This window comes from Eptatretus burgeri, chromosome 12 (genome assembly GCF_056783735.1).
Source record: "Eptatretus burgeri isolate ZD-2024b chromosome 12, Ebu_testis_v1, whole genome shotgun sequence".
Taxonomy (NCBI): domain Eukaryota; kingdom Metazoa; phylum Chordata; class Myxini; order Myxiniformes; family Myxinidae; genus Eptatretus; species Eptatretus burgeri.
In genome coordinates this window covers 91,079,007-91,094,274 of record NC_140972.1, presented here as the reverse complement: position 1 = coordinate 91,094,274, position 15,268 = coordinate 91,079,007, and the positions used below count along the sequence as shown (strand labels likewise).

Below are 15,268 nucleotides of genomic sequence, written 5' to 3'. Positions count from 1 at the left end.
AACCAGTCTTGGACAGTACTGTTTCTGCCTTGTCTTTGCTTCAACAAGAAACAAATGGTCAACACAAAATTTATACAATAAATCCTTGAAGCTGAAGGACACTGTGAATGGTGGTGGTGGAGGTGGTGGTGGTACTGGATGCCGTTATTCCAGGCAGACAAGTCATGAATGTTACTGTGGCTAAGAGCCAACCCAGGACAGGTTGCACAACCTGGAAATTCCCACTGAGCAACCATGGGAATCGAACCCACACTAGCAAGGGCAATGAAAAAAGGTCCATCAACTCTACCACCAAGATGCTCACACCATGAAATGCAAGGGTACAAACGCAGCAACGGCCTTTACTGGCAGGGATATGAAGAAGCAAAGGTTAGAAATAAAAAGTGGAAAAACAAGCAGACAAGGGGAAATAGAAAAAAAAAAAAACACACAATGAAGCAAGACTGGCAAAAATGAGCGAATGTTACAGGTACTCACTGGTGGCATTCATGCCAATCCCAATTTTGGCGACTGGCTTTGGGCCTGAAGTCCGCCTGTCCCAGGTTGTGTATTTCTGAGGAGAAGCGCAGTAGACGGCGCTGCCCGTAAGGCCATTTCATGTGTCGGGCACTGCTTGATAGGCAATTCTCCTCGGCAGCACAGTACAACACGTGCAATGGTCTATCTTCCAGGTAGGCTGAGGCTTCCACCAGTGGTGCATTCAGCACCAGATCCGAGGCCGCTGGAAGAAGTGGTGGTGGGCATCCACTATTAGACAAATGAAACGATTAAGACAACATTGCAGTAATAATGTACATGAGGTGAGTGAAATTTTGGTATCATAGTGCAATCACGGGATGAACTAGAAAGGTATTCGGTAGAGCGCATACCTCTGCAAGGCTGAACAGTTTAGGTTTTCTTTCTGACTGAAAGGCCGAAACCAAAATCCAATTGACGTGTTCTCGTCACCGAACCAACTCATCCACCAAGATTTGTCATAAGCCATCCACCACCTTTTGAGATATTGTACTGTATATCGTTTTTGGCCCCATGTCTCAATAGTGAAGAATAAACTTTTTTAAATTCTCGTATCTCGATCTGGATTTTCACCAAAATCTAACCATTTCGTCCTTGTCACACACCCAACCTGTCCACAAAATTTCGCCTGAATCTGTCTACAAACGTTTTGAGATATCCTGCTCACATAGGGGAAATGGGGGTAAGTTGAGCCAACCCGTATTATTGGAGGTGCCAAGATGGAGAGGGCTAAAAGGTGGTGCAATCTATTCATAATAAGTCCAAACTTTTGCTTCTTGATAAAAGGAAGAAGCAGTCTTAGACAAAGGAGAAACATGCAGCAAAGAAAATCTGAATATCTCGACCTATAAAAGGCCAATTATTATTTTTTTAACTCGCTCTCGCTCTCGTTCTCACTCTCTCATCTTTTAAGTTACAAACTCCAAACTCGTGGTGCAAATACAACTTTGTGTGGGGGCTAACATAGGGGGTGTATGGGGGCATAAATTCTCTATGTGAATGTGTACCGTCACCTGGTGGTGGTGGTGATGGCAGAAGGTATTACAATTTCCTAATTTCCTTTAGCTACAAAGTGTTAATTATTCACGGTTCTCTTCCCGCGCAACACCGGCTAAATCTGCTAGTGGGTTATAAAAGCAGAACGAGCTGAAACAGGTACATGTAGTTTACTAATATAATTACTCCATAGATCTTGCCTCATCCTTCGGTGGCAACCAACAGTTGGTATCGTAATCTTTCATCATGGCCTATTCTATTTGTCTACAATTGATGAGGTAGGCAGACTAATCTAAAAGTGTTTAATGGGGTAAGTTGAGCCAGTCAAGTGGGACAAATTGAGCCACGGATCAACTTACCCGATGTTCCTATCACTTATGATAAGCTTGGTGTTTGCTTAGTGGTTAGGGTGGCGGCTTGGGATCCAAAAGGTCCTGAGTTTAAGCCCCATTGGGCGCTGAATTAATACACCAGGGGGTTAACTCAGCCTGGCATCCTTCCGAGGTCGGCGAAATGAGTACCAGTGTGTACTGTTAGAGGGGCACTGCATCAGCAATACAGTCATGCTTCCAAGAAATGACAGCTACCCCAGCAGCTAAGCTGCCATATGCAAGAAGAAGAAGATCACTCATGATAAAATAGTTTTTCGTGTTATAAATTGTTCTTTTTTTTTAACAGGGATAGGAGGGGATGAATATGAGGGCATTTTCCTACAGAAAATTTCGGGTCGAGTGGATTCTGAGAACACCATGTTTGTGCCAAATGTAAAGAACGAAGCAAATTTTCCAAGGGATGACACCGTCCATAAATTTCCGAAGCCAAAGACGGTCGGAGGATCTGCCCGAAGATCTTGTCAACTGGTGTTTGAATGTAGCCCGAGCGTAATATATGTGGTGAACTTGAACTTGTTTCACAATTTTGAATTGCATGATTGTTATTTTAAATTTTTTATGTTTCTCTTTGCAGCCATTTATGAGAAGGTAGGTTAGGGTTTGCAATCTGGATTTGCAGAAGGTTTGCAATCTGGATCATTACACCATTTGTTCGAGTTTTAACTATCGTTGTACCTCGGTCAATTGTGGCTGAACAGCATACCAAAACAATGAACTTGTCATTTTAGGTCAATAAACTATCTGCAGAATATTTTGTGAGTTTAATATCTTTTCCCGTAATCACCTATTCTTTGCCACACACAGTGGATCAGCTTACCCCAGTACACCGATCAACTTACCCCAGTACACCGATCAACTTACCCAACTACACCGACCAACTTACCCCAGTACACCGATCAACTTACCCAACTACACCGACCAACTTACCCCAGTACACCGATCAACTTACCCCAGTACACCGATCAACTTCCCCAACTACAACGACCAACTTACCCCAGTACACTGATCAACTTACACCATCGATGGGGTAAGTTGAGCCGCTTGCGTGTTTTTGTTTTAACCCCTTCGTTTAAAAAAAAAAACTGGTGTTTACTGGCCCACAAACTGTGCACTTCTACTTGCTGTGTAAAATAAGACACATGACATCTTTGAGCCTTTGACCATGTAATACCTTGGACTCGAGATCAACATCTCCAAAAAGTGGCTCAACTTAGCCCCCTACAGACACAGATAGAAAAAAACATATCCTTCGTCCACCTCCAGTGATGGAGGTAATTAACTTATAAATGTTTAATATTTAAAAACAATTAAAAACAGGCCTGGTAGGATAGCCTGGACTCAAACGTGCAAATGTATGCACACTTGCCTCTGTGCTTTCGAGCCTGGGTTTGAATCTTGGTCAGCTGCTAACTATCATCGTGGAGTTTTGCGGGCAGGGTGATTCATTCACAAATTTTGTGTGCTTTCCCTCAAATGGACCTTAAAATGGGTGTCACATGTGCTGGCATTAGTTGGTGGACCTGAAAGATCCCACCGTGTCCTTCAGGAAGAGGAGGCAGGCTAATACTGTCACCCTGGCCAAATTCCAAATTTATACCCTAACCTTAAACAGTGGGGTGCTGCTTCAGGGACACAGCTGCACCGCCAGAAAATGATGCTCCGAGCAGCCATGTGCTGCATACGAAAGAATAAAAAAAAGCAATAATTAGAGAGTTCATAAAACACCTTACCCATCCCGCGCAGTCTTGAGAAAGCTTTGCGTTTCCGAACAGGATTGATATTTTCTACGAGCTTCAATTTTGTCTGAAACTCGATATTCCCTTGCCAGAGAGTGCTGGCGGCAAATTTGATTGGTCGAGATGATGGCATAAAATGGAGTCATATTTTGTCCAAGTACTGAAAAACTGGAGGTTTTTGTAAGTGACAATAAGTCGATTTGTGTTCTCGTGTTCAAGGATACAATTCAAGTGAAATAAAATAAAGGTTTTAAAGGTGGTAAAAAAAAAAACATCCCAGAAGTTTACCACCGCTGGTGCACCATTTTTTACACCACCTTGTATGACATGTTACATTAGTTCTTTCGTGCCTGTTGTTTGTGTCCTTTATGACGTCTCTATAAACAGTAAGTTTCCTGTTTGGAATGCTTTTCAATTTTGTTCAACTGCCAAAGAGACAGACATGGACAGAGTAAAAAAAAAAAAAAAATCTCACTCTTCTTTGCACATGCGCACTCGGGACGAGATCCGTACAATTTGCCAAATAAAGAGCCAAAGCACTGCTGAACTGCAGGTTCGTGTTCCGATCCGTGTTCTACAGTGTTCAAAATATAAAATTAAATTTAAGTGAAGTTGTTCCTCGATCATAGACCGACGTCTGCACATAAACAAACTGAACCAATTGCTTCACCCCGCTGTTTCAAAATAACAACACGAGTCGTGAAGTTGGCTCATGTAAAGTTTGATGGCAGGCATGATAAGTTTTGAAATCCCATAATGTATCTGATTTTTCAAAAGAAACTTTAAAGCCTTTGGGATTGGCCGACTTGGCACCGATTGCCACCTGCTTCATGATGCTCTGACCATTGCCACTTGCTGGCACCAGGTTCAAAAGATGTAATGTGTTGATTTTTCCATTTTCTTCTAATGCCCTTGTCATTTGTGTCATAGAACAATGACGTCTACTGACACTCATTATATCCTGCTTGTATTAAACGAGGTATGTACACACTCTTCTACAAATCATAGAGTATGAAAAGAAATCCTGAAATCCAAATTCTTTCAAACCTGCACTTCCTTGGTGAAACTTTATGACAGCTTGGGGGTTGCAGAGTGTTTACCCTGAAAGGGTGAGTAGAATTAAGAGTGGATTGAATTGGGAACCTCGATGTTTCAGGTTGAGTGAGCATTTTTTGCTTCGACGATGCACCTCATGTGCAGAGTCAAAGCGAAATATCAGACAACATTGTACTAGCCTCTTAAAAATGTCAGGATGGAATGACATGTACACTGCATCCTCATCCAAAATGTTGCACGAAAGCTTTCTCACGTACGTTCGACAATGCAAGGTTCAATGCAAGGTTGTCTCAAAGACTCGAAGCAATGTGGGTTTTCTGAGACTTTTGAGGGTGAACTTTTACTTTATCAACAGGAGCCTGCAGCACTCATGGCACGCACATTAGCACACACCGCGGAATCAATCTTTGAGCTTTTGGCATTACTTGCGGTGAGAAACATACCTTTAATAGACCACTTACAATGAACTTGAACAAGGCGATGTCGATGGCTGACAGCTCAGCATGGCTACTTTGTTATAGTCAAATGTTTATGTTACAAGAGGAGTTTTTATTCAGACTTTTTAGACATCGTAATCCGTCAGGTTTCCACATTAATTACACCTTCTACCAAGTTAAGCAAAAAATGCAGCAATGTGATGACGGATGAAAAATGTAAGCTTTCTTATAATGCATCATCTGTCTGAAAGCCAAAGGCAGCCCATTTCATTGGACAGCATTAGTCAAGTTGGGCTGGCAGGATAGCCTAAAGGTATGCACACTCACCTCTGAGCTGTCTAGCCAGGGTTTGAATCTTGTTCCAGCTATAAACTATCGTCCTGGTACTCCGCAGGTAGGGCGATTCATCAATGTGCGTGCCGCCCCTCGGATGGCCGTTAAATTGGGCATCTCCTTGGCAAGCATTACTTGGTAGATCCCACGGTGTCCTTCGAGAGTAGTCGGTGAGCTCTCGCCGCCACCCTGGCCAAATTCCAAATTCCTACTCTAACTTACAGGATGAAGCATTTGTTCAAATTAAAATATTTCACTTTACATTACGCTGCACAATTGAAAAAAAATACAACATACGTCAACAAACACTTAATTGCATCATTTGTATTTTAATCAATATTATTTATTTATCTTCCTTCTGCGATGCACCATAAGGCCCCAACCATAGTTTTTTTTTCCCCCTCCCTTTCCTATCATGGGCTAGATGGTGTACTTCATCCATATTAATTCAGGCTTCCATGAGAACTTTTTCCACTCTTTGCTTCGATCTCGGTCCTGGGTCTTACCCACTCTCCTTCTACTGATCATCATCCTATTTGTATATTCCTTGCGTTTTAATCAAAATTGTCAAAGCACATTTGATATTAATTTAGAGTTCTTTAATATGGGGGAGGGATGGGGGAATAACAGACGAGAAAAGAAGAAAAAGAGTGTAAGTTGATTGAAAATATTCAATGAGTGCGCTCTAATTTATTGAAGACAATTGAACACAGTCTGCACCTTGTTTGTGGGTGCTTTACAAGGCCTTCCAGTGCATACCGTTTCACGTTTCATTACCATGTTCGAAAAAGGGAATGTCGGTTTTCTTTGTCGACAGCTGTTGTTTCAGGCACACCAGTTCATTCTGTTCATAAAAATAAGAGACTTTCCGAAAACAATTTCTATATTGTCAAGTCTTGTCAAGTCTCACTAGGGGGCTGTCTTCTCACCAGGGGTCTCTCTTTATTGTCAAATCTCACCAGGGGCCTATCCGCTCACCAGGGTCCTGTCTTCATTGTCACAAGGGGCACCGTCAAGTCTCACCAGGGTCTTATCTTGAAGTATACAAATGAAAAATGCATGAATTATTTAGTTTTTCAGCTAATCTGCCTGAAACTACATAAATCATGGAAATATCTACGTCCCTTTTGGGGTCTTTGCGTGTTGCCATTACGATCAGATTTTTTACACACTTTCCTGATGAACTATCGATGTCCAACAACCTCCAAACTGATGTTACCTTCACTCTTTTCTGTGTGTTTCATTACGAAAAAATAACCACATCCTTTGAAAGACAGTAATTATTTGTTGTCAGAAGCCCGAATACAGGATATCGTCATTTTGATTTACTTCTGTAATATTGTGAATTAGTTCATACCATCAACGGAGTAAACTGCACTTAAAAGTGGATTATGTTTTCATATTGTTTCGCCTTCCATTGTCTTTCAAAATGAGATAATCGAGTCAAAATGTTAGACATTTACAACCTTACTGGATCATAAACTTCCTCCTTGCCCATGTGGTGGAAATATGAGGCCGAAGAAAACAAATCAAAAAATACCTTCCTGTTGTTCCCACTTTATATTTTTCCTTCTCCACCATCTCCTACTCCCTACTCCATTTTATCAGACTGTCCACGCAGCTCTCACTGCAGGATCACTCGTATCCCTTCACGTGCCATGGACGAGTGCCCATCTTGTGGAAAGGTGCTAACTCATTGTTGTTTAAGCCAGAGAACCCAAACAAACAAAAACATGCGTGCACACGCAAATGCACAACTCCTCTTTGTCTCCAGCCTGCTTAATATATTTTAGTACTGCAAAGCTTCCAAAGCAGTTTTGCATCTGCTTTGGCTAGTTGGGCATGCTTTTCCAATGAAACGAAAGTAAGATCTGATCCAGGTCACCAATCATGAGCCCCTACGTTTGCGGGACGTCTCACAGCTCATTTTCTTGAGCATACCATCGGTGCTTCGCACTTCGATGCCACGCTTGTGAAATGAAGCAAGTCGCTCATCCTGTTACAGTGATTGTGCCAAGTCCCTTGGCAGATCATTCAGGAAAACTTCCTGCCAGGACTACCTGCCACGTCGCCATCTGCTGAAAGCAGTCCTTCTGTACTAATCGATGCATGCTGTTGTCGGACTGATATAGGCCATCTCACACACACACGCACACACACACACACACACACACACACACACACACACACACACACACACACACACACACACACACACACACACACACACACACACACACACACACACACAATTTGCGGTGGAAGAATTAAGGAATACTTATTTGTTTCTCTCACAACTTTCTTAAGATTGCTCGATCAATTCTTGCAGCAGCTTAAAACTAGTAAATAAAAACACCATCACCCTAAAATAAATAATTCAAGTATCAATGAGTGCACCCACACAGGCCACAGGCCACAGGCCACATTCAAGTATGCTGGATCCAATATAAGCCAGATATTGAACTCGTGGTCTTATTGCCTTGTACACCGACAAATCACACACAAGTGTGAAACTAGCCAACCATATGCAAACTGTCGCAACCAAAACTTCAACTTATTTGTTGCTCCCCACTATAAAATGGTGATGGTTGAGGGGGCAATGCTTGATTACATGATGGGGAAGTGATTTGAAACCTTTATATCACAAATACCGATCAAATCCAAGATATGCTTTGAAGTCTACAGGCACTATGAAACTCTGAACACGTCACTTCATTCCCGATGAAACTTAACCTGTTACTCAACACACAACACAATATGCCTTCTTATGGAATTGGTCCCTTTCTTCTGTACCACCCCGATAGCTCAGTGAACGAGGTCGGCGATCACATATTTTAAGTTTTGCATTGATCAAAGGTTTTCGTTTAGATCCAATATGGTTGTCAGACCACGTGACCGATGACATTCTTTTAATCAAACGATAGCTCACAAGGGCAGTCGATCACAAGTTTGATGTTTAGCATTTATCAGTTAAGCAGTTTCAGAGAAGAAGCGCTTTAAAGGTTATCCTACAATCCAATACGGCTCCCAGACAATGTGACCGATGACATCACTGTTATCAAAAAAAAAATTCCTACTGGATAGGCAATCACATATTTAAAGTTTTGTAGGTCTATTGATAAGTTAAGCGGTTTCAAGAAGGAAGAACTTTAAAGGTTTTCACTTTGTTCCAATAAGGCTACCAGACATCGTGACCGATTATGTCATTTTCAATCGAACCTTTTTCTTTTTACATCGGTAGTCCATCACATTTAAGGTTTCGCATTGATTGGTAAATGATTTCAGAGAAAAATCATTTTAAGGGTTTCGGGGAAGAATATGGAGATGAATAATAAATACGGTATCACATGCAAGGGTCCAAGCCACCTCTGTACAGCTTTAATTGGGTACCAGACAAGATGGCTTGGTCCCCGAATAATTAAGAACTAGAACTGCGAACAGTGCTGTCGGCTTCCAAGCAATCCAAATCTGCCACTCAAATGGAGTCCCATTCGTATCTTTTCTTGGAAAATGAAGCCAAAATCCATCAGCAACAGGATTAAAATATGCAAAGGATATCACTTTGTATGGCCCATTCATTCAGCAAATATGAAAACTATATAATGAGTCAAACCACATGTAGAAAGCGACTTGTTTTTTCAAATTTCACTGTTTTGTGATTCGGTAGCGTTGTTACGAATTTGGAAGCTTACTGCACACAACAGCCAGAGTCCCTATAGATCAGTTATATCAGTAAGTATGTGTTTCTAGTTAGAATCCATCCCCTGTGTCTAATGGGAATTAAGTGTACGTGCGCTGTGGGTTATTTTATGGATAGGATTTTTTACATTTTCACTTTCACACAAAAACACTGCTCGCGGCATTCTTCGCGCGCTCGCCAGCAAGCATAGGGAGTCTAACATAGGCGGAGTCTAACATAGGCATGGCGTCCCACTTTGGCCAATCGGCAAGGAGTGGGCGTCTCACCCGCCCCATTTCCGACTCAACACCATCGCCATTATGCACGTGGCCGGAGGTGAGGAGGTAGGCGGAGCCACAAACGCCTCCGATCGGGACTCCGCCCAGAAGGGTGGGAGTCGCCCCGCCTACCGTGGGCCTGTCCAATGAGGGATGGCCAGCGAATCGCGCGATGCAACCGTCCAATCAGGAGGCGAGTTACCTCAGAGCAGACGCTCCACCCCCGCGAGGAGGAGGGATAAAAAAAGGTCGTGAGCTGCTCGTGAGAGAGGTTGGTTGGTTCCTGCTGGTTGAGTTCGTGGCTCCTGGTCGATGATCGTGCTGGTCGGAGTTGGAGTTCGTCCTGGTTGGTGTTCGTGTTCATGGTGCTCGGCTCGCCGATCGCGGCTGGCCAAGTCGCTCCTTGGATTCTGGAGGCGTGGGTTCAAGTCCCACCGAGGCGGGTTGTGTGGGAGCGAGCGAGCTGAGGATCCCATTTCCTTCCACGGAATCCAAACTCCACAAGCGCGGGTCGGTGAAGACCGCACGAGGCGGAGAGGTACCAACCAGACCTTGACCCTCAGCTCGCCTTCCCTCTCGAGCCGAAGGGCTGAATAAAGACCATTGAGGTCCATTTATTTTGGGTGTGCGTGTCTGTGTGCGGGCCTGTCTTGTCCAAGTAGAATTGTTAAGTGCTTTTTGTTGTACATTATTTGCCTTGCTTCGTCGTGATAACTCTGCTCTTTGTGTGTTCCCCCCCCCCCCCATTATAAATAAATCCCCTGTTAAATGTTCCAGCTCGTTTCTGTGTTTCTTTCATTGGCTTAGCATGGTGCGTGTTGGGAAATTGGGGAACAGTAAATTGTGCATTTGGACCGACGGGTCTTGGTAACCATCCGCTCGGGTTACGCACGGTTCGAGCACGATAACGGCTCGTTCCGCTCGAGGCCTGCCGAGGGTGTGAATTCCCTGGTAGCTTTGCCACGTGGATACTTAGGTATATTGAAGTTTGGCAATTAACCCTATTCCATGCGGCCAAATTATTGGCGATTCACGGTCCTGTAAGGGACCCGTGCCTTTCGGAGTTCTCCGAGGAGCACGATCTAAATTCCGGGTGTTCGGTGGAGCCGACTCTACTGCTCCACCTAGCGGTCGTGCTCACCGCCGACACTCGGCCCCACAACAGCATATTCAACCAATAGCGAGCTTCCAGAGTGTTTCAAGGGCAGAAGATTCAAGCTCACACTTCAATACCACTGTTTGCTAAGGTGTTTGCTAAATTTCATGGCAATTGGTTTAGTAGTTTGAGAGAAGATTATTACCTCTGCCACCGAAGGTGAAGAAGGTTATGTTTTCGCCCCCTTTCTGTCTGTCTGTCTGTCTGTCTGTTTGTCTGTGTGCAGGATATCTCAAAAAGTTTGGACGGATCCAGATGAAATTTTGTGGACAGGTTCAGTGTGTGACAAGGAAGAACTGATTAGATTTTGGTGAAGATCCGGATCCGGATCTGATAATTTCTTAAGTGATTCCTCAGCATTGAGAGATCGGGCTAAACTGATATATAGCACGATATCTCAAAAAGTTGTGGACGCATTCGGATGAAATTTTGTGGACAGGTTGGGTGCGTCACAAGGACGAATTGATTCGATTTTGGGTGAAGATCTGAATCCGTATCTGGATATGAAAATTATTTAATTTTTAGAGTGATTCTTCACCATTGATCAGGCCCAAAACGATATAGTACTGCACAGCATGATATTTCAAAAATGTATTGGGCCCGTATGTTTTCATGGATCAGGCATTACGTGGTGGAGGTTGCGCTCCACCGAGAGCCCTTCCAGTTTTACTTGTATGTTTGGGAAAAATAATCCAAGATGGCCACCAATACAGGACAAATTTTTTTTTTTTAACCAAAATCTGTTCGGATCAAGTACCAAGGGTGCGCTTTAAACACGTGCAGATTGGCATAGCAAGCTGTAACTGTTTTTTAAAAAGTAATTTCACAAACATTGGATGAACTGGAATAATAATCTCAACAAGAACAATCGGGTTCCCCACCTGTCGGCTTTGAAGCCGAATAATAAACATGTAAAAGAGCACAATTGTCTCAAGTAACTGTTTAACTCTCCATTCCTGGCCAATAATTACATCATAACACACAATATTCCCATTAGAATTGAGTTTCTCATTTCCTGGTGTCTGATTCAATTTGGATATCTTTAGAATCTTTTTTTTTTTTGATTTACATGCACAGGGTAAATTAATCAGTTGGAAATCAAATCGCGGTTTCTTTAGTTAAATTTCGGACACCTGTCAGAGTGCCGGTCAAAAATCTGTACAAGCGACATACTCACAATAGTCCAAGACATTCCATTTTTTAAATTCCTTTTTCAATATATAAGTGCATTAAATTTATAATTAGCAAAAATGAAAAAAAAAATTATCCACATATATTCCTTGTCCTACTTTTTTTGTGTATTGGAAGATTAAATCCCTCGTTAGAACTTTCTGAACGCCCCCATAACTTGCCTTCGCTGAGGATAATGATTCTGAATCCTCATTCAAATGCATGCTTTTCAATTGGTCAGACTGATGATTCGTTTAATAAATTCTGAAAGCAAGTCACCTTGTCACCTTTATAATTTCATAAATTCTGAGTACATTTCTCAATGCTGCCAAGAAATAGAATCTGCTGTTCAACAATGAGATATGTGTATTCTCTGCAATATCTGTTGACCTCCGTGGCTACTAAATGGCAAAAAAAATGATCAAGCCCAATCCTGAACACGTTCGACCACTCCAGGAGCTCCCCACCCCCTCATTGCGTCGAGTATTGGGAATGTTCGTGCATTATTCACAATGGATCACTGAGCTTTCCGATAAGATTCATCCCCTCGTACGGTGTCAAAGCTTCCCACGAGCTTGAGCTGCTGTTGAAGCTTGTAAAGTCCCAAGAAGGACATCGCCAACTCCATTGTAATGGCTACAGATGACCCTGTTCCTTTCATTGTTGAAACCGACGCTTCCAATCATGCCATTGCCGCAACACTCAATTAGTTTTTTTTTTTCGAGAACTCTTTCTGGTAGCGAATAGAGGCATTCGGCAGGAGAGAAGGAAGCGTACACGAATGTGGAAACACTGTAAATGGAGGCAATATCTGCTGGGAAATTACTTTCAGCTTGCTGGTGACCAAATGTCCATTTGTATTCAAATTCGACAACAAGCAAGCTGGAAAAATTAAGAATGAGAAGATTATGAGGCGGCACACCGAGCTATCATGGTAAAGCTATGATATCACTTATCGTCCCGGGAAAGAAAATGTTGCTCCTGGAACGTTTTCATGGATCTGCTGTTCAGCTATTAGCTGCAAAACCTTGCAAGATCTCCATTACGCCATCCAGGTGTAACAAGGATGGCCCACTTTGTATGCTGCCGAAATCTACCCTTTTTCATCAAATATATTAAAAGGATGAGTGAGTGATTCCTGCCCGGTCTGCGTCAAACTTCAACAGCGATTCTTTAAGGCCACCTTGAGTGAACTGATCAAAGCTACATTGTCCTTTGACAGAATAAACATTGATTTTAAAAGACCTCTGCCATCATTGACAAACAATTGCTACATATCAACTGTTGTCGATGAGTTTTGGAGGTTTCCCTTTACTTTTCCATGTGCTGATATGGCTGCAGTAACTGACACAAGATGTCTGTACCGACTGTTCGCAGCCTTTGGTATGCCTACGTATGTACATTTTGACTGAGGACCTTGCTTCATGTCTGATGAACCCAAGCAGTTTTGACATGGTCTTGGCATTTCCACCAGCTGAACTACTGCCTATAACCCGCAGGGAATGGCATCATCTGGAAAGTCATGACCTTGGCTCTGAAGTCATGTGAACTGATGACTGGGCAGTGGGAGCCAGGAGGCTGTCCTTGCCAATGTTCTGCATTCTATTCCTTCGCTACTCTCCAAATCCATTAATACCTCTCCACGTGAACGGCTGTTTAGCTACCAGCACCAATCCATCAGTGGACATTCTATACCCACCTGGTTGGCTTCCCCCCGGTACTGTACTCATGAAAAGATGAGTACACCAGGGCATGTATGATCCACTGGTGAACGAAGTCGGAGTCATCAGGTGACGCAAAAGAGGAGTACGCTCATGTCAGATTTCCTGACGGCAGGGACACCGCTGTTTCGGTGCGACATTTGGCACCTCGTGAGGATGTCCCCCCTGTGCACATGACGGATAATACTGCATCCATGGAACAACAGCACACTGGCTAGGTAACAACTAACGATTCTCCGACACCGGAGAACGCTGAGATCCCTGCTGATGCGTTTAAAGCCGAGGACACGAGTGCAAACGAACTCTCGTCATGAGATGCACAGCCACCATTAACGTCGATCTGAGCACGTCAGATGCCATCCCGAACATCTTGGAGAGGATTTAGTTGAATTTTAAAGGCGGACGAATTTTTGATGAAATTCAATTTGAATGTAACATGATTCCGTGTGCCATTATCAAATAGCCAGAGTTGATGTAGCATTTGCTACCTCGTTAGAAATTGTTTGTGTTTCGGGTATCGCTTTCGTCGAGTGAATTGAAGCTTTCTTGAAGTTGGCTTCTTTCTATTACGCAACCTTTACTATTTCAGCTTTTTGTTAATTATTTCCATGGAACAAGACAGGTCGGGCCGATTTATTCATTACATAACGTCCACTTAAAAATATCTAAGGGAAGCGCAGTTGAAAGGGACAATACAGGAAGGACGAGATATTAAATAATTTATGAACAGTTGGTGTTTCAATTGAAGGCCGATGTTTCTAAATGAAAAATGCAAAGCTATTATGCTGCATTTAAAAAAAATACAAGCGAATAAAATGGTGCTGAGTACAATAGTCAGGAAGAACTGGGTTAAGGATGACAATTAATTATGGAAAGCATCCTCCGAAGACAAGCTCGGAGTATTAAAAAGCACGCTTGCTTTAGCACACCCACAGGTGTACTTCGGCAAATGACAAATTCATTAAAGGAAAACATTGCTGTTTCTATCTCCTAAATCAAAGTGCTAGTAGCCCTTTTTAGTCAAACAACATAAAAGCAAAGCGAACAAAGCAATTTTTCTCTCTTTTAATCTGTGTTGCTTATGACTTGCATTCGTTAACTCTCGGCACGGCAGAGCTCCGTTCCCTTGGAACAAAAGGCTCTTCATAAAATATGGACAGATAGATTAGAAACAAATCCACAGCAGGGACTAGATCTCCCTCTGCCGGTAGAAAAATCGCTTCTATTTTACGGTTTTATTTAAATAAAAATTTAAAAATTGCAACAAATTCTCACTGCAGATTATTTCACAGCGAGTTAAATGTTTGCAATTTTTTTTTTTTCCCATCCACATGTTGATGTAAGTCTTCGGTTTAATGATCAAGCTGACGGAGCCACAAAGGTTGAACACCATTCTGGGAGCAAACGGAAGCTCAAACAAAGTAAAAAAAAAAGACACCTTGTGCATCACACTGGGTCAGCATCCTTTACAGCGAGGCCAAAACATGGACCATGGGCACACAATCCCCCTCCCGGTCAAGGGCAAGGTCTGCCAATGCCATCTGTGCATTCCAAAGGACGCGGTTTTCTTCCCATTTATTTTATCTTTACCACAACACTTTTAAACTGTTCCTTTTGAATTTTGCCCATCCCTTACGTTTATGTAAAAATCTTGACCACCGTGAGGCGAGGAAGGGGGTAATTTGTTTATAAAGTGCGAGAGCATTGATCATCGTGGGCTTTCGGTGGGCTCCGCAGTGATTTGTGGCCATCGTCCCTTGAGCGTGTCGTAAATTATTGAACACATGCCTGTATAATT

General features: G+C 42.8%; 1 protein-coding gene across 2 annotated transcripts in view; it reads right to left on the bottom strand.

Moving 5' to 3' along the window:
• The window catches only part of LOC147016125 (lysyl oxidase homolog 3A-like), a 261,877-nt gene that overhangs the window by 107,819 nt on the left and 138,790 nt on the right, over positions 1 to 15,268 (bottom strand). For both annotated transcript variants that reach the window (XM_085848863.1, XM_085848864.1), the window contains exon 9: positions 478 to 721. In XM_085848863.1, coding sequence (XP_085704989.1) covers positions 478 to 721 — 244 coding nt within the window. The remainder of the gene's footprint in view (positions 1 to 477; positions 722 to 15,268) is intronic.